The sequence below is a fragment of the Canis lupus genome, chromosome 11 (assembly GCF_003254725.2).
Source record: "Canis lupus dingo isolate Sandy chromosome 11, ASM325472v2, whole genome shotgun sequence".
NCBI classification, from domain to species: domain Eukaryota; kingdom Metazoa; phylum Chordata; class Mammalia; order Carnivora; family Canidae; genus Canis; species Canis lupus.
The window spans coordinates 19255516-19276257 of record NC_064253.1 but is presented as its reverse complement, the minus strand read 5'-3'; the positions used below and the strand labels follow the sequence as shown (position 1 = coordinate 19276257).

The following is a 20742-nucleotide window of genomic DNA, read 5'->3' as shown; positions in this document are numbered from 1 at the left end:
TGGTTGGATTTGTAAGCCTGTGTAGAATGGCCATCAGTAGAACGGAAAGATGGGATTTACTCCAGGAGTAGCACACTGCTTGGCACAACATTGAAGAAGGCATACTTAATGAGAATGTATACTTAAAAGGGTTGTTAATTCCTCATACAGAGCTGCAAATAAAAATTTAATATTTTAATTTAAAAAATGAAATTGAAAACCAACAGGATGTATCTACAGTGGATGTATTAGGTTTGGAGTGTTTGAAAGATATAAAAAAACTGCTTTGTTGTAGGATGACAGTGTTAACACCTCAGCTTGCCCATCTTTACTGACATGACTGGCTGAGATGGTATTGTTGATCTGTTTTAGGAAGCTGAGTCATCACCATTCCTCACCATTTTTTTGCTTATCTAAAAGCAAAAAAAATTATTTTATTCCTTAATCCAGAGTATTTTTTTTAAATAGTTCTGGTTAATTTCTGCAGTATGTTGTAGTTACAGAACAGGTGGCTCATTCTGGTGTTGCTGATCTGGAATGTCATGACTTCTAGTTTTACCATCTTCATCATGACTTCCCTCATTGAGGCTTAATAGAGCAGCTTTCAAGTGCACACTGTAATTGATTATACCTCCTTGAATCTAGTATTTAAATTTTTTACTACCAAGAATTATCTAGAAGACTTCTGGCCTGTCTCTGTCAAGTTTTTGTTGTTGTTGTTGTTTGTTTCTTTTGGCTTTCTATAATAGCTATTATTGATCTTGGGTGCACTAAGCCTAATAATAATAATACCTCAAGCCTATCTCAAAGATAGTTGGTACAAAACTACAAGAAACCAGGGTGCCTAGCTAGTGAGTAGAGGATTCAACTCTTGGTCTCAGAGTTGTGAGTTTGAGCCCCACATTGGGCATGGTGCCTACTTAAAAAAACCTACAGGAGGAGGAGGGGCAAGATGGCGGAAGAGTAGGGGCCCCAAATCACCTGTCCCCACCAGATTGCCTAGATAACATTCAAATTATCCTGAAAATCTATGAATTCGGCCTGAGATTTAAAGAGAGAACAGCTGGAATGCTACAGTGAGAAGAGTTCATGCTTCTATCAAGGTAGGAAGACGGAGAAAAAGAAATAAACAAAAGGCCTCCAAGGGGGAGGGGCCCCGCGAGGAGCCGGGCTGAGGCCGGGGCGAGTGCCCCCAGGACAGGAGAGCCCTGTCCCGGAGAAGCAGGAGCTGCACCAACCTTCCCGGGCAGAAAGGCTCCCGCAGGGAGTTAGAGCAGGACCCCAGGAGGGCGGGGATGCCCTCAGGTTCCCTGAGACAGTAACAGAGGAACTAAGCCCCGGGAGAGTGTGCCGAGCTCCCTAGGGGCTGCAGCCTGCACGGCTGGACCCGGAGCAGCTCGGAGGGGCTCGGGCGGCGGCTCAGCGGAGGGGGCTGCGCGGCTCCGGGAGCAGCTCGGAGGGGCTCGGGCGGAAGAAGAGGCTCCGCGGAGGGGGCTGCGCGTCCGGGAGCGCAAATCTGACAGCGCAGACCGGGAGCACAGGGCGCCGGAACACAGCCCAGGATCTGGCCTCCCCCCGGGACAGGCAGAGGCCGGGAGGGCCCAGGACAGCAAGGACGCTCCTGCTCCGAGCTGAGCAGATTAGCGGCCCCGCCCCGGAGCCTCCAGGCCCCTGCAGATGGAGTAGTTCCTGCGGGAGCTGAATACAGGTTTCCAGAGCTGCAGCAACCACTGGGGCTGGGGTTGTTCCTCCTGGGGCCTCACGGGGTAAACAACCCCCACTGAGCCCTGCACCAGGCAGGGGGCAGAGCAGCTCCCCCAAGTGCTAACACCTGAAAATCAGCACCACAGCCCTCCCCCAGAAGACCAGCTAGACGGACAAGTTCCAGGGGAAGTCAGAGACTTAAAGTATACAGAATCAGAAGATACTCCCCCGTGTTTTTTTTTTTTTCTTTTTGATTTCTGATTGCTTCCCCCACCCTTTTTTTTCACCTTTTTTTCTTTTTCTTTCTCATTTTCTTCTTTTTTCCTTTTTTTTTTTTCTCTTTTCTTTCCTTCTCTCTCTCTCTCTTTTTCTCCTTTTCCCAATACAACTTGTTTTTGGCCACTCTGCACTGAGCAAAATGACTAGAAGGAAAACCTCACCTCAAAAGAAAGAATCAGAAACAGTCCTCTCTCCCACAGAGTTACAAAATCTGGATTACAATTCAATGTCAGAAAGCCAATTCAGAGGCACTATTATACAGCTACTGGTGGCTCTAGAAAAAAGCATAAAGGAATCAAGAGACTTCATGACTGCATAATTTAGATCCAATCAGGCAGAAATTAAAAATCAATTGAATGAGATGCAATCCAAACTAGAAGTCCTAACGACGAGGGTTAACGAGGTGGAAGAACGGGTGAGTGACATAGAAGACAAGTTGACGGCAAAGAGGGAAACTGAGGAAAAAAGAGACAATTAAAAGACCATGAAGACAGATTAAGGGAAATAAACGACGGCCTGAGGAAGAAAAACTAACTTTTAATTGGGGTTTCCGAGGGCGCCGAAAGGGACAGAGGGCCAGAATATGTATTTGAACATATCCTAGGAAAACTTTCCTAATCTGAGAAGGGAAACAGGCATTCAGATCCAGGAAATAGAGAGATCCCCCCCTTAAATCAATAAAAACCATTCAACACCTCGACATTTAATAGTGAAGCTTGCAAATTCCAAAGATAAAGAGAAGATCCTTAAAGCAGCAAGAGACAAGAAAGCCCTGACTTTTATGGGGAGGAATATTACGGTAACAGCAGACCTCTCCACAGAGATCTGGCAGGCCAGAAAGGGCTGGCAGGATATATTCAGGGTCCTAAATGAGAAGAACATGCAACCAAGAATACTTTATCCAGCAAGGCTCTCATTCAAAATGGAAGGAGAGATAAAGAGCTTTCAAGACAGGAAGGAACTGAAAGAATATGTGACCTCCAAACCAGCTCTGCAAGAAATTTTAAGGGGGACTCTTAAAATTCCCCTTTAAGAAGAAGTTCAGTGGAACAATCCACAAAAACAAGGACTGAATAGATATCATGATGACACTAAATTCATATCTGTCAATAGTAACTCTGAATGTGAACGGGCTTAATGACCCCATCAAAAGGCGCAGGGTGTCAGACTGGATAAAAAAGCAGGACCCATCTATTTGCTGTCTCCATTTTAGACAGAAGGACACCTACAACCTGAAAATAAAAGGTTGGAGAACCATTTACCATTCGAATGTCCTCAAAAGAAAGCAGGGGTAGCCATCCTTATATCAGATAAACTAAAATTTACCCCGAAGACTGTAGTGAGAGATGAAGAGGGACACTATCTCATACTTAAAGGATCTATCCAACAAGAGGACTTAACAATCCTCAATATATATGCCCCAAATGTGGGAGCTGCCAAATATTTAAACCAATTAATAACCAAACTGAAGAAATACTTAGATAATAATACACTTGGTGACTTCACTCTAGCTCTTTCTACCCTCGATAGGTCTTCTAAGCACAACATCTCCAAAGAAACGAGAGCTTTAAATGATACACTGGACCAGATGGATTTCACAGATATCTACAGTACTTTACATCCAAACTCAACTGAATACACATTCTTCTCAAGTGCACATGGAACTTTCTCCAGAATAGACCACATACTGGGTCACAAATCGGGTCTGAACCCATACCAAAAGTTTGGGAATGTCCCCTGCATATTCTCAGACCATAATGCCTTGAAATTAGAACTAAATCACAACAAGAAGTTTGGAAGGACCTCAAACACGTGGAGGTTAAGGACCATCCTGCTAAAAGATGAAAGGGTCAATCAGGAAATTAAGGAAGAATTAAAAAGATTCATGGAAACTAATGAGAATGAAGATATAACTGTTCAAAATCTTTGTGATGCAGCAAAAGCAGTCCTAAAGGGAAAATACATTGCAATACAAGCATCCATTCAAAAACTAGAAAGAACTCAAATACAAAAGCTAACCTTACACATAAAGGAGCTAGAGAAAAAACAGCAGATTGACCCCACGCCCAGCAGAAGAAGAGAGTTAATAAAGATTCGAGCAGAACTCAACGAAATCGAGACCAGAAGAACTGTGGAACAGATCAACAGAACCAGGAGTTGGTTCTTTGAAAGAATTAATAAGATAGATAAGCCATTAGCCAACCTTATTAAAAAGAAGAGAGAGGAGACTCTAATAAAATCATGAATGAGAAAGGAGAGATCACTACCAACACCAAGGAAATACAAACGATTTTAAAAACATATTATGAACAGCTATACGCCAATAAGACAATCTAGAAGAAATGGACGCATTCCTGGAAAGCCACAAACTACCAAAACTGGAACAGGAAGACATAGAAAACCTGAACAGGCCAATAACCAGGGAGGAAATTGAAGCAGTCATCAAAAACCTCCCAAGACACAAGAGTCCAGGGCCAGATGGCTTCCCAGGGGAATTCTATCAAACGTTTAAAGAAGAAATCATACCTATTCTCCTAAAGCTGTTTGGAAAGATAGAAAGAGATGGAGTACTTCCAAATTCGTTCTATGAGGCCAGCATCACCTTAATTCCAAAACCAGACAAAGACCCCACCAAAAAGGAGAATTACAGACCAATATCTCTGATGAACATGGATGCAAGAATTCTCAACAAGATACTAGCCAATAGGATCCAACAGCACATTAAGAATAGTATTCACCACGACCAAGTAGGATTTATCCCCGGGACACAAGGCTGGTTCAACACTCATAAAACAATCAATGTGATTCATCATATCAGCAAGAGAAAAACCAAGAACCATATGATTCTTTCATTAGATGCAGAGAAAGCATTTGACAAAATACAGCATCCATTCCTGATCTAAACTCTTCAGAGTGTAGGGATAGAGGGAACTTTCCTCGACATCTTAAAAGCCATCTACGAAAAGCCCACAGCAAATATCATTCTCAGTGGGGAAGCACTGGGAGCCTTTCCCCTAAGATCAGGAACAAGACAGAGATGTCCACTCTCACCACTGCTCACATAGTATTGGAATTCCTAGCCTCAGCAATCAGGCAACAAAAAGACACTAAAGGCATTCAAATTGGCAAAGAAGAAGTCAAACTCTCCCTCTTCGCCGATGACATGATACTCTACATAGAAAACCCAAAAGCCTCCACCCCAAGATTGCTAGAACTCATACAGCAATTTGGTAGCATGGCAGGATACAAAATCAATGCCCAGAAATCAGTGGCCTTTCTATACACTAACAATGAGACTGAAGAAAGAGAAATTAAGGAGTCAATCCCATTTACAATTGCACCCAAAAGCATAAGATACCTAGGAATAAACCTAACCAAAGAGGTAAAGGATCTATACCCTCAAAACTATAGAACACTTCTGAAAGAAATTGAGGAAGACACAGAGAGATGGAAAAATATTCCATGCTCATGGATTGGCAGAATTAATATTGTGAAAATGTCAATGTTACCCAGGGCAATTTACACATTTAATGCAATCCCTATCAAAATACCATGGACTTTCTTCAGAGAGTTAGAACAAATTATTTTAAGATTTGTGTGGAATCAGAAAAGACCCGAATAGCCAGGGGAATTTTAAAAAAGAAAACCAGAGCTGGGGGCATCACAATGCCAGATTTCAGGTTGTACTACAAAGCTGTGGTCATCAAGACAGTGTGGTACTGGCACAAAAACAGACACATAGATCAATGGAACAGAATAGAGAACCCAGAAGTGGACCCTGAACTTTATGACCAACTAATATTCGATAAAGGAGGAAAGACTATCCATTGGAAGAAAGACCGTCTCTTCAATAAATGGTGCTGGGAAAATTGGACATCCACATGCAGAAGAATGAAACTAGAGCATTCTCTTTCACCATACACAAAGATAAATTCAAAATGGATGAAAGATCTAAATGTGAGACAAGATTCCATCAAAATCCTAGAGGAGAACACAGGCAACACCCTTTTTGAACTTGGCCACAGTAACTTCTCGCAAGATACATCCACGAAGGCAAAGGAAACAAAAGCAAAAATGAACTATTGGGACTTCATCAAGATAAGAAGCTTTTGCACAGCAAAGGATACAGTCAACAAAACTCAAAGACAACCTACAGAATGGGAGAAGATATTTGCAAATGACATATCAGAAAAAGGGCTAGTTTCCAAGATCTATGAAGAACTTCTTAAACTCAACACCAAAGAAACAAACAATCCAACCATGAAATGGGCAAAAGACATGAAGAGAAATCTCACAGAGGAAGACATAGACATGGCCAATATGCACATGAGAAAATTCTCTGCATCACTTGCCATCAGGGAAATACAAATCAAAACCACAATGAGATACCACCTCACACCAGTAAGAATGGGGAAAATTAACAAGGCAGGAAACCACAAATGTTGGAGAGGATTCGGAGAAAAGGGAACCCTCTTGCACTGTTGGTGGGAATGTGAACTGGTGCAGCCACTCTGGAAAACTGTGTGGAGGTTCCTCAAAGAGTTAAAAATAGACCTGCCCTACGACCCAGCAATTGCACTGTTGGGGATTTACCCCAAAGATTCAGATGCAATGAAACGCCGGGGCACCTGCACCCCGATGTTTATAGCAGCAATGTCCACGATAGCCAAACTGTGGAAGGAGTCTCGGTGTCTATCGAAAGATGAATGGATAAAGAAGATGTGGTTTATGTATACAATGGAATATTCCTCAGCCATTAGAAACGACAAATACCCACCATTTTCTTCATCGTGGATGGAACTGGAGGGTATTATGCTGAGTGAAGTAAGTCATTCGGAGAAGGACAAACATTTTATGTTCTCATTCATTTGGGGAATATAAATAATAGTGAAAGGGAATATTTGGGAAGGGAGAAGAAATGTGTGGGAAATATCAGAAAGGGAGACAGAACATAAAGACTCCTAATTCTGGGAAACGAACTGGGGGTGGTGGAAGGGGAGGAGGGCGGGGGGTGGGGGTGAGTGGGTGACGGGCACTGAGGGGGACACTTGACGGGATGAGCACTGGGTGTTATTCTGTATGTTGGTAAATTGAACACCAATAAAATTTATTTTATTTAAAAAAAAACCTACTAGAAACCCCTAAGCCCAACTTTACACAGTCAGCAACTGCTTGCTATCCCATTTAAACAAAATACCATAACCACACATCATGTGGGAAAATTAACTAGCTTGGTACTACAACCATCCTTTGTTTTGGGAGCATCTTTTCTATTGTTTTATGAGTGCTTAGCATCTTACGACCCTCAAACCAGGTGCATCATAGGGAGTAGGATTTACTAGACATCTCCGTGCTTAAGTCCCTTTCTCATTAATAGGTTATCAGCCAAATAACACAGAATGGCATGCATCCTACCTGTCAACCAGTGGTTGTCAAATTTTAGTTTACATCAGAACCATTTGTAGTCCTGATTAAACCACAAATTGCTGGGGCCTATACCAGAGATTCTGATTCACTAAGTCTAAAATGGGGCCTGAGAATTTGCATTTTTACCAAGTTCCCAAGTGAGGCTGATGGTGCCAGTCTAAGCGTCTATCAGGGTTGTAAACTTAAATGCAAGAGAACCCAGTTCTGTCTACTTTAAAGAAAAGGAATAAAATGATACTGGATAGCTACAGAATTGCTGGGACTATTGGAGAAGTAGACTTGGGGCTAGGCAACCATGTCATACTGCTACCAGAAGCAGTCCACTACTTGGATTCAATAAGCTGTATACTGCATGTGTTGATTGACCCGGCTGCTACCACTAACCGCCAGCATGGATTCTGTGCAGTTCTTGCTTGTGGATATCACTGTATTCTAAATTTGGGACATGTATGTCTGATTAGTAGCACTTAGATTATTTGCCAATGCTCTAGTTTTATGTGAGGTTAGAAGAATGAGAATCTGGTGTTTTCAGCTTCTACCAAAATTCATAAGCTGAAGTATTTTCCAAAGAGGAGTTCATTCATGGATTGACTTCCTTGTTAGGTATTTTTGATCGTATGCATTTTAGTAGTTGGCAAAGTATGGCCTGGGGACCAAATTAGCCTACCAACTATTCTGTAACTAAGATTTTATTGATGAATTCGTCCACACCCATTCATTTACCTACATTTATATGGTTGTTTTCATGCTACAAAGGCAAAATTTAAATAGTTGTGACAAAAAACATATGACAAAGCCTGGAATTTGTCTCATCCTTTATAGAAAAAGTTTGCCACCCTCAATAGGAATACTACTAATATTTCTATTTGAGTCCACGCAACCAGCATTTATAGATGCTATTGGAGAACTGCATGTTCATTTGGCCAAATTGTCCCCTCTGAAATAAGATTGAAGGCAACTAACAGTGAAAACTTCCAGCTATTTGAAGAAGGGCTTTTAGAATCTAAAATTGTTAAATTTTGTCAGCCTGTCTTTAAGCAGAGAACTGAAGAACCGCACATATATTTCAAAATTTGTGAATTCCTGCATAGTTTAAAATTGAGAAGTGACTTCCTAATTCTTTGTCAGCTATTAATGGCATCATCGATCTTGTTCCCAAAAGGTCTTCTGATTTAAGAACAGAAATTATGGGATGCCTGGTTGGCTCAGCAGTTAAGCGTCTGCTTTTGGCTCAGGGCATGATCCCGGAGTCCCAGGATTGAGTCCCATATCGGGCTCCTTGCATGGAGCCTATTTCTCCTGTCTCTTCCTCTCCCTCTGCCTCTCTTTGTGTCTCTCATGAATAAGTAAATATAATCTTTAAAAAACAAAAAACAAATTATATGACATAAATTCAGTTGAAAATCTCCGAAAATTCTGGTGCTTTTTGACACTAGCCTATCTTCATTTGGCAGGTCAAATTATGAGAGTTCTAACTTGTTTTGCCACTAAAACAAAGTTAGCTTCATTTCAGAAGTAAATTGCACATTTCCTTGGGATAGACATTTTGTAGGTGTTTGGCCAGGTTATGATGACTCTTTAAGGTAAAGGGCGGGGCCCTAGCAGGTATGTGTGTATGGACACACCTATTAAAAAAAAGAAAAAGACCCAGACTGGGAAAGAATTAATATTGTTGAGATATAAAATATATAAATATAAATATAAAGAGAGAATACAAGAAAATCTACAGCTATGAGGTTTATTAAGGTTTAAATATATGTCTTACATTTATCTCAGTCTCTCTTCAAGTGAGATTATACTATTTCACGTGTATTGTAAGAACCTTACAACAGTTTATTTCCATTTTTACGTCCTGTCCTTTGTGCTGTGATTGAGATACACTTGTATGTATAGTTTAAACCCACAGTATGTTCTTGTCATCGTTGTTAAGGCTTTATTTTTTAGAATTTTATTTAAATTAAATTAACATATAATGTATTATTGGTTTCAGAGGTAGAGGTCATTGATTTTTTAAATTTTTTTAAAAAGATTTTATTTATTTAGAGCCCATGAGTGCTCAGGAGCAGGGGAAGGGGCAGTGGTAAAGGGAGAAGGGAGACAGAGAATCCCAAGTAGAATCCATGCTAAGTGCAGAGCCCAGCATTGGGATTTCTTGTCCTTGGGGTTTGTTAAACATTCTAGATGTGTAGGTTGATAGTTTTTTTTTTTTTGTTTTTTTTGTTTGTTTATTTATTTATTTATTTATTTATTTGTTTATTTATTTATTTATGTTAGTCACAGAGAGAGAGAGAGAGAGAGAGGCAAAGACATAGGCAGAGGGAGAAGCAGGCTCCATGCACCGGGAGCCCAATGTGGGATTCGATCCCAGGTCTCCAGGATTGCGCCCTGGGCCAAAGGCAGGCGCCAAACCGCTGCGCCACCCAGGGATCCCAGGTTGATAGTTTTTATCAAATAGGGAATATTTTCCGTAACTCCATTCTCTTCCCGTTGTTCTCCCTTTCCTTTGAGTTGACTCTAGTGACACTTCTGTTAGGCTGCTTGAAGTTGTTTCACAACTCACTAGTGCTCTGTTCAAAGTTTTTCCATCCTTTTGTTTTTGCTTTCTATTCTTCTGTCTTCAAGTTTATAATCTCATCTGCAAAGTCTGGACTGCTATTCATCCCATCCAGTGTATTCCACCCTCAAATATTGTTTTCATCTCTGAAATTTTTTTAATGTTCCTTCTTACATGCTTAATCCCTTCTGTATCTTCCTGAATATATGGAATATAATTCTAGTACGTTTTTAAATGTTTTCCTTCTACTAATTCTATTATCTGTGTAATTACTGAGTTGGTTTTAATTGATTTTTCTCCTCTTTGTGTGTCATTTTTTCCTCCTCCTTTGCATGTCTGGTAATGTTTGATTGAACAACAGAGAATGTGATTTTTACCTTTATGTGTCCTGGGTGTTTTCATATTTCCTGTAAATATTACTCAGCTTTGTTCTGGGACACAGTTAAGAGATGTGGAAATTATATGATCCTTTTTGGGCCTTTTTTTGAGCTGTATTACATAGTGCCAGAGTAGAGTTTAATCTAGGTTTAATTTTGCCCCAGTACTGAGTTCAGAGCCTTCTGAGTACTCCACTAACTGCACTGTGAATTACAAGATTTTCTGCTCTTTCTGATGGAAATAGGAAGCCTTACTGTCCTTCTATGAGTTTTATGTATTGTTCCCTCCTTCCCAGGGTATTTAAACCTCTGCACTCTTGACATTTTGGCTCTGGTAATCCTTTATCCTGGGTCCTTGTCCCATGTGTTGGAGGATTTTTACCAGCATCTCTGGCTTCTAGTCACCTAATGCTAGTAGCACCACTCCCAACTTGCATGCTAAATTTTGACAACCCAAAATGTCTTCAGATGCTGCTTTTGTTATCTAGGGGCCAAAACTTATCCCTGGTTGAGGACTTTCTACTTTAAATCTTTACAGTTGTTCTTTCCCTGACTTTGTCTGATTTTTCCCCCTTGCATGACAGGATGATCAATATTCAACCTAAGACTTGAGGGACACCGTATGTTGGTCTCCAGAACATACTTTTTATCTCTGTGTAACATGCCCTCTCGTGTTCTGCAAACTCTAGCCACTTTATATTCCCTAAACTGCCAGCTCCTTCTCCTCAACTACAGGTACTGTCAGGCAGTAAAGTATCATCATGTAAATCACTTCATTTGTTTCTCCTCTTTCAGGCGTTGTTAAACTGTTTTTGTTTCCTGATGTCCTAGCTCATGAAAAACCTTATTTCATACATTTATTTTTTAGTTGCTTATGGTGGAAGGTAACTCCAATCCTCCTTACTCTGTCTTGACCTAAGGTTGAAGTCCCAGTAATTTGTCAACAGGCGAAGTCCTGAAATGCCCCTGATGACTGTACCCCTAAAAACATGAAAGTGATGAGTCTTTGATTCCTCATATAGTTTTATTGCTCACATTCCAAAGTATGATTGTATTGCCATCTGGGGTCCCAGCCTTCTCTTGGACATTCTCTTGTTCATCCTGTCCATTCAGCAAGAAATTATCTATATAATGGGTCAGAAAGTCTAGATGTTTTCATGTTGTTTTATGGTAGAGAGTTAAAATAGCGCTATGGAGAAACTGTAAGTTAATATTGTCCTGTGTGAATGGAAACTTTTTCCAATGACCTTTTGTAATGGAAATAGAAAAAATATATTCACCAAATCAATACCTGAGGCTTAATCAGTTCCAGCAACCGTGTTATGTTGAGACTGTTGGATTGGAATTTAAGTCTGTGGCAGTCTGCAGTTGTTTTTTAGGATATATTTGCTTTCTGAGGACAATATAAAATGGAGACCCTCAGCCCTGAATATTGTCTTTACTGGTGGCACTAGTCTTTGCTGTCCTTTGCTTCTCTGGAAGCAATATTATCTTTTATTTACTGTCTTATCCTGGGGAATGGTTAATTTCAGAGGTTTCCACTTGGCTTTTTCCACTATTACAGCTTTTACCACATAGGTCATGGACCCATTGTGGGGGTTATTCTAAAAGTGTATACATTCTAATTATAATATATTCAGGAATTTGAGAGGGACTATAGGATGGGTTTGCAGGCTCACTATGAGCCAGAGTTTGGCAAGAACTTTTTTTTTTTTTAAGATTTTTTATTTATTTATTCATGAGAGAGAGAGAGAGAGAGAGAGAAGAGGCAGAGACACAGGCAGAGGGAGAAGCAGGCTCCATGAGGGAGCCCGACGTGGGACTTGATCCCGGGACTCCAGGATTGCGCCCTGGGCCAAGGGCAGGTGCCAAACCGCCGAGCTACCCAGGGATCCCCAGGAACTTTTGTTTATTACTTTAATCCAGAAGGTTTTGCTTGGGAGATTGATTCTTTTGCTCCACAGAACCTCAACGAAGATCAGTCTCTTGAGTTCCATTCATCTGCTTGTCTTAGAAGAGGTCACTTATGTATCTGATGCCTTGGTGCTGACCCACGTGGTCTTTCTCTCTCCATGAGCCTAGTGGGCTTCCTCATGACATTGGTGGTCTCAGGGTACTTGAATCTTAGAAGTTACACATCCTTACTTCTGCCACACTCTTTTGATCAGAACAAATCACAGAACCAACCAGGTTCTTGGGGAAGGCACATAATATTCCAGTTTTTGATAGCAGAGTGGTAAGGTTCTATTGAAAAAGAGCATATAGGGTAAGAAATACCATTGTAGCCATCTTAGGAAATACTAATTTTTCACATCACTACTACATCTGCTGTCTTCAAAAATTTTATAGACCATTCTCATTTGTTACGTTTTCCTCTTTTAGTTTATTCTTTGTATATGTATATAGAAAAATCTTTTTCATTCCCATTTTCCTATGGGTTTAGCAAAGATGGTGTGGTCATTGAATCTATCATGGTTAATTGGTAGTTGTAATTTTTGGAATCACAGATTATTGCTGTTTTTCCTTTTTTTTTTTTTTTTTTTTTGCTGTTTTTTCTAGTGGCTCCATATTTTCTATTTAATCTGTTAAAACGAGTTGTCTTAGGTGTCTTTTTTTCTGTCCTCTGATAATTATCTTGGCCAATTGGATATGAAAGCAGGAGGACAGTGTTTGGGAGCTGTTTGTCCTGGTATAAAAGCATTGTTCTCTTAGAATAAGGAGGTATCTTTTATATAGATAATGTAAGCTTGTGTACTAGCATTCTACATAAGTGGTAAAGTAGACTATTCTGTCAGGAATTTGGACTACTCCTGCATTCTCCCTTTTACTCTGCCACTCCTGTAGGCTTAGGTTATACTATATCATACTGGGATTTTTAAGACCTAGTTATCTGAATGAGAGCTAGAGAAAAGTTCCCTACCTCTTTCCAAAGTGAATAATAGGATTGTCCCACTGGGCTTTTTTTGTTTAGTGGTTGATTAATATCACTCTGGGTTTCTTTAGAAAGAGATTTTTTTAGAAAGTCATATTTTTAGAGGAATATTGACAAATTGGGTTATGTCCAAAATAGGTCAGCCAGGATGCTATTAAAGGTCTGCAACGTGCAAATACTGAGACTATATAATCTGGAGAAAATAATAATTAAAAAACTTAAGATGATATGATAGTCCTTATTGAATAGCTGAATGTCACTAAGGAAGAAGAGTTATATCTGTTCAGAAATGAAATAGATTTTCATATGAAATAATAAGTTTTTTATTTCTGGCGTTGCTTGAGTAGAGGCCATCTGCCATCCTGAAGAGGAATTCCTATATGAGTGGAGGTAGCTCTTCTCTACGTTTTCAGATTTCTTTTAATTCAGATATTTTATTAGTCTTCCATAGTTAATAGCTCTGCCATAAAACAATTGTTGGCTTAAAGTAAAAATTTGAGGTGCTATTTTGAAAAATACATTTGAATAATAATCTAATTTTTTTCTGTTCTTTAGGATTTAAATACTATTTATTCTTATCTTCATGGGATGGAAATACTATCAAATCTCAGGGAGCATCAGCTTAGGTAAGTGTGATGCTCTGTTTAAGAGCTTGTGTGATGGACTTGCAAATAAGTTTGGATAGATAATTGCAGGGCCAAATCATTTGGGGGCTTATTGTAGGATAAGCATAGGACTTCCCATTTTCACATCATAGTTTTCCTTAGTTGTAGGGCCTTGAGCAAAACTTAACATCTAAGTTGCAATTTTATCTTCCATAGAATAGAGACAATGTGATTATCTTTGTTACACTGTTTCGAGGGTTACATGAGAATATAGGAAGCAAAGCACAGTATTCAGTATTGTCTAGCCAGTGGAAAAAAAACTATTTACTTTCTGTAATTCTTTTCAATATTTATGATGTCAGATGCTTAAGATGGGCAAGGTATAATGTAATGTTAAAGTGCTAGTTTTACGACTCTTGATTTGATATGAGCTTCTTGTGAACAAGACCCATAAAGCTTTCCAAACCCCATTTTCCTATTCTGTAAAATGAGTTTTCTTTCTGTAAAATGAGCTACCTTATGTCATTGTAATTACATTTATAAAAACACTTTTCAGTGTTATGAAGCACTTACTGTTGTAGCTTTGCATAATGTTTTAATTAAAAGTGTGTGCTCGTTCCATGACCAGTTCATCCATTACTTTTTCTGATCTTTAAGTTTCTGGTTAGGGACCAGACCAGGTTGCTCAAATATGATTATTAGAGTCAATTATTTTCTGTTTTCTGTGTAACATAATTCAGATATCAGCAAATGTCTGGAAGAAGAAGAAAGCTGAAAGCTAGAGCATTTAGTAATACTAAAAGCATCTTTTAAATGCAAACATATATATATTCAACAGACTTTGGGGTGTGTGTGTGTGTGTGTGTGTGTGTGTATGCCTCTGCCAGTAATTTCTTAGCAGAAGGATTCACTAGTGAATCAGACAAATGTATATTTTTCCATAACAGGAAAGGAACATTGCTCTGTGTGAATTGGCAGGTTATAGAATATACATAAAAGTATTGTGTTTGTTGCCTCTTAATATTATTTAGTTGATTTTTTAAGAATAACTGCATTTGATACATGTATTTCTAAACTCTTAGAGTTCAGTGAAGCTAGTGGTAGATTTTCTGTTGAAGTAATTATAACAGTATTTTTAAAACAAAATTGAAGATAAGAGCTTTACATTTTTGACTTTTTTTTTTTTTTTTTTTTACTATGTTAGATTAATGTCTGCAAGAGCACGCTATGAGAGATACAGTGGTAATCAAATTCTTTTTTGGTAAGTATTTCCTTAATTAGCTTAAACTAATAGCTTAAATGTTTAAATTTTGACATTTAGCATTGAAATTCATTTTATTTGGAAGGAATATCTTTAGAGCAGATTGAAATATACTCATAAACTGAAATAGTACACAAAAAGTTTAATGAATAAAATAGTATGTATTAGTAACTGTTACCCAGCTGAACATATAGAACATAACAGCTCTCTTGAGGCTCTAGTCATCTCTTTTGGGAAGGTAATCCAGTTCTTACTTCCATCACCATAGATTAGTTTTACCTCTTTTTGAACTCCACATAGATAAAAATTTATTTGGTCAGGCTTTTTCTTTTTACTTGATAAATGTCTAAGGTTCTTCCATGTTTTGCATTAATTCTTTTTCACTGTTTTACTGTATGTGTGAAAATAGCAAAATTCACTTATCCTTTCCACTGTTGATAGAGACTAGGGTTATTTTCATTTTTTTCCTATTGTGAATAATAAAGTTTCTGTGAACATTTTGTTCATGTGTTTTGTGCCCTTTATTTATTTTTAAAGACTTCTATTTATTCATGAGAGACAGAGAGAGAGAGGCAGAGACACAGGCAGAGGGAGAAGCAGGCTCCATGCAGGGAGCCCGATGTGGGACTCAGTCCCGGGACCCCAGGACCACGACCTGAGCTGAAGGTGGCATTAAACCGCTGAGCCACCCAGGCTGCCCTGTTTTGTGCCCTATTGGAAATGCATGTGATCAGATTGAGGAGAGTCTGACATTAGAATCTGTCTTACATTTTCATTTTGTTATCTCACTGTGATTTTATTTTGCATTTCCCTGCTTATTGATGATGCTGAATGATTTTCATGTTTTTGTAGGCTATTTGGATAACTCTTTTATGAAATCAGATTTGTTTTTAACCATTTTTTAATTGAATTTTGTATAGTATTTCTGTCAATTAGTAGAAATGTTACTGTGAATTCTGTATCCATGTCCTTTGTTGGGATACTTACATTGCATGTATCTTCTGCTTTGTGGCTTGCCTTTACACTCTATTAAAGGCATCCTTTGGAGATGAGAAATTTCTAGCTCTCAATTTTTCTCTTGTGATTAGTGCTTTTCATGTCCTCTTTAAAAAGCAAAGTCTTTGCCTTTCTAAAGATGATGAAAATACTTTAACCTGTGTTTTTTCTAAAAATTTTGGCAGCGGTGCCCTCTTTTATTATATAGATTGCCTGGTAGTTGGGATGGTATTGACTTTTATGTTTCATTACCAGCCCAATACATTCATCGTTTTTTTAAAGCATTAAACTGGATTCATAAGGATTTTAGTAGCTATCTTCATTCATTTGTTGATCCATTAATTTATTATTAAATGTTTGGTATACATTATGCTTACCTTGGTAGTACCTTCATCAAGCTTATTGTTGAATGGACTAGAGAAAATTAATTAAAAGCTAAACATTTAAGTGCTATCAAGGAAAAGAATAGATAAATAGATCATTGGAACAGAATTGAGAGCCTAGAAGTAAACCCTTGTATTTATGAACAGTTTTTTTTTTTTTTTTTCAAATGACTTCCAGCTATAGTATGGGTATAACACAATTGAGGATTAAAAAGGAACCACCAGTGAACAATTGATTTATGTTGAGGGTGCTAAAGCATTTCAGGGAGGACAGCATAGTTTTTTCAGCAAATGATGCTGGGTTAATTGACTATATACTTGCAGAAAGTTAATTTAGATCTTTACCTTACTCTATACAAAATTGATACATATAAAAATTAATGAGATGTTACTTTATAGCCATTAGAATAGGCACAGTAAAAAATGTAGACAGTAGCAAGTATTGGCACCAATATGGTAACACCTGGAATCCTCATGTGTTGGTGGTGCAGATGTTAAATGTCAGAGTTACTATAGGAAACAGTGGTACTTTATCAAAAAGTTAAACAGTTTTGCCACGTGACCCAGTAATTCCACTTTTACATCATTAGAGAAATGAAAACATGTGCATACAGAGACTATACATAGATGTTCTTAGTAGCGCTATTTGTATTTCCAGCCTAAAACCAGAAACAGTCAAAATATTCAATGAATGGATAGATAAAATGTCACATATCTGTATAGTGGAATACTATATGGCAATAAAAAGGAATAAACTATTAATGTATATGCAGCATGGCTAAACCTCAAAAACATGCTAACAGGAAGAGGCAAGAAAAAAACACCATATATTATATGATCCCATTTATATGAGCTGTCCAGGAAAGCCACATTTATAGAGACAGAGCATGTTATTGGTTAGGAACAGAAAGAAGTGTTCTAAAACTGGACTGTGGTGATCTTTGCACAGTTCTTTTAAATTTCATGAAAACTGAATTGTGTGCTTACAATGGGTGCATTTATGATATTTAAATTATACCTCAATAAACTATTTTAAAAATATTAAGAGTTACATTCTTTAAAAAGAACGTGGAAGTTAACTGGAGAATTTAGGTTCAAGAGATTGGGGGAGGCAGAGAAAAGAGTATGTATAGTTGATCTGAACTGTGAAGCAGCATGGTAGAAAAAGGGAAAGTAAACCCATGTGTTCAAGCACCATGAGGAAAGAAGAGGAAACAGCAGGAGAGGAATCTGGAGAAGCAGGTGGAGGCTATCTTAAGATTTTTTTTTTGGTCTTAGGAGCATCTGAAGCTTTTGAATGAATAAGATATCACAAGATTAAGTTTGCTTTTCTTCTCTGGGCTAGAGGTGTTTACCCAGAGAAAGATAGAATGGCCCACACGAAAGCATTTTACCTTCCTTGGGTTTACGTAGCCAGATGTGTTGCCAAACCATGCTCTGAGGGAGATTTTTTTTTTTTTTTTCAAGGTCTGAACAGTTTCTTATTCATGGACTGGCATGGTTCTTTTTGTGGTGAAAGTGAACTTCAGAATTTTTCCTACACTTAGAATACTGACAACTTTGTGACCACTTCAGCTGAGTAGGATAAAAATTGGAGGCTTGTGGTGACATCCAATTACAACTTTCTTCTGTCTTAATTTTTTGCAAATTGTTTCTTTGATTTTATTCCTCCTTTTAAGTTATATTTCACAAAAATAAGAAAGTCGGATTTCTAAACAAAGAACCTTAAGTAGATGTGCAGCCATTTACATATTCCTTCAATGAAGATTTGAAGAAATTTAAAAAACTTCAAAGTACCTATTGGAGAGGCACTTGGGTGGCTCAGTTGGGTAACTGGCTGACTTTTGACTTTGGCTCAGGTCATGATCTCAGGGTCCTGGGATCCAGACTCATGTTGGACTCCCTGCTTGATGGGGAGTCTACTTCTCCCCCTTTCCTTCCCCCTGCTCATGCACGCTCCCTCTTTCAAATAGATAAATAAAATCTTTTTTTAAAAAATGAATAAATAAAGTACCTACTGGAAAGTTGACAATTTTTCCTTTTCATGGTGAATAATAGGATTGACCTAGAAAGCTTACCCTGGGTGCTATGGTGGAATGTTTTAGAAGCCTAGGTTTCTGGATCAATGGTGGTGGTATTCAATGAAAACAGAGAATACTGGAAAAGATACAAACTTGAAGGAAATGATAGGTAGACTGTGAATTTGTTGAGTTTGAGTTCTCTGTTAGATATTCAAGTTGACATGTCAGATAAACAGCTAGATAGATAAAAAGTTCTCCAGGTCACAGAAATGATTTGTTTTATATTACTAGAACCCTTTACATACTGGAATTAATTAAAGCCTTGGGTTCAGTAAATAAAAATATTTGTGAGAAAGATCAGTTTATATACTAACAACTAACAAGATTCTGGGTTTCCAGTAGAGATTTAACTCACTGCAAATGCTAATAGATTAAGTCATCTGGTATCCTTTTATTTTTCAAACACATAAAAAGGAAATATTTGGTAGGCATTTTATGTCAGAATAAAATTTAAAAGAAATAAATAGATCATAATTAACATTATAGTTGTCAGTGAAGATAGAACATAGATGAACTTGTGATTTCTGAATAATATCTGTAATACATATAAAAGTTATCAAAATAGGATTTTATGATATGTAGATGTAGTACAATATTTAAGTTGCCGTCTTCATCAAATGTTATGATCCACTACACAAAAATGAAGAATGTGAAGCTAATGATATAATTAATGAAATTGAGCTAATAACCATATACTTTTGAAGTCTGTATCTTAAAGTGGTGATTACAATTTTCTCATGGGAACATGGTCTGTAAAAACCTTTGGCAGCAGTCAATATATCCTAAAATAACATTGATCTTTAATGATTTATGATATTAGAATATATTTCATGTTACATATTTTATATTGAATCATGTTACATATTTTTTATTTTGAGTCCTATACATGTGAATGCTTACATTGATTTACTCATTAATTTATTTAACAGTTCAGAAACTGTTGCCAGATGTTGGTATATTCTGCTTTCTGGATCTGTGCTTATGAAAGACTCCATGGTCTTGCCTCCATGCAGGTACGTTTACATTTACTGCCTTAGAGTATGTGGCAGGCAAAGTTAAAATTACAACTATTTATCTTCTCTCTTATGTTAAACTTTTTTCTGTAGGATGTATATTTTCTCTCAGTAGGTGATATATTTTATAAATGTGTTTGTTTGCTGGTATTACTGGAAATAGGATAGAGATGATATTTCATATTTCTGAGGGTGTAATCTTTAAGTTTACGTCATGACATAGTATCTTTTATTTGATCTTTAGTTTTATATGGGATTTTATCTGATGGTTTCTGGGTGTGTTGCTATTAATAGCGGTTATAGAGAGGGTGATGTATTTTAATATAAGAAAATGGTTTTTAGAGTAAGGTAAACTAGATCAAAGTCCTGATTTCTCACTTAACTATTTATATGATTTTGTACAAAATTTAATTGTAAAATGAGTATAATAGTACCTACTTGAAATATCTCTGTAAGGTTTTAGCAATCTACCACTCAAAGCTCTCAACAAAAGTCTGTAAACCTTAACAGTTGAGAGCCAGACTGCATGAGTTCATGTCTGTATTCTACTCTTTCTTGGGCAACTTATTTAAATTCCCCATTTGTGAAATGGGGACACTAATAGAATCTATTTCATAGACTAGTTTTGAGGAATAAAAGAGTTAATATATATATAAAAAACTCTTAGACCAGTGCCTGGCTGTTATAAGTAATTGTTAATTATCACCATCATAATTATTTTGTAAAACAAGAAGAGTGGTTGGAAAAATGGTCAGATGTAGCATTCTTTGAGAATTTGTTCTCTAATTCTTTTTTTTGTTGTTGTTGTTCTCTAATTCTTAAGATTTTGGGGGCCTCATATTAAAATTTGGTGACATAAAAATGTAATTTTTTACCAACTTTTTCCAATAATGTTGAGATTTTTAGACTTTTAAAGTAGGGCTTTTAATTGCAGCTATTAGTTAACAAAACTGCTAAATTTAAATATCCAGTTATAGTCTTGGTAGATGGTATGGGCATCTCATTTTTGATGACATTTTTAAAATCCTATTTGGGGTCCTGAAACTCTCTATGGTTGGCCTTTGATTAAGAAGTCTGTGCTTCAGGGCACCTGGGTGACTCAGTGTTTTGAGTGTCTGCCTTTGGCTCAGGTCATGATCACCCCGCATCAG

The 20742-nt window shown here is 37.7% G+C and overlaps 1 protein-coding gene across 8 annotated transcripts in view; it reads left to right on the top strand.

Annotated features, from left to right (window-relative positions):
* The window catches only part of RAPGEF6 (Rap guanine nucleotide exchange factor 6), a 190780-nt gene that overhangs the window by 14569 nt on the left and 155469 nt on the right, over positions 1-20742 (top strand). For all 8 annotated transcript variants that reach the window (XM_025432804.3, XM_035696864.2, XM_025432808.3 and 5 more), the window contains exons 2-4: positions 13808-13878; positions 15062-15118; positions 19508-19591. In XM_025432804.3, the coding sequence (XP_025288589.1) occupies positions 13808-13878; positions 15062-15118; positions 19508-19591 (212 nt within the window). The remainder of the gene's footprint in view (positions 1-13807; positions 13879-15061; positions 15119-19507; positions 19592-20742) is intronic.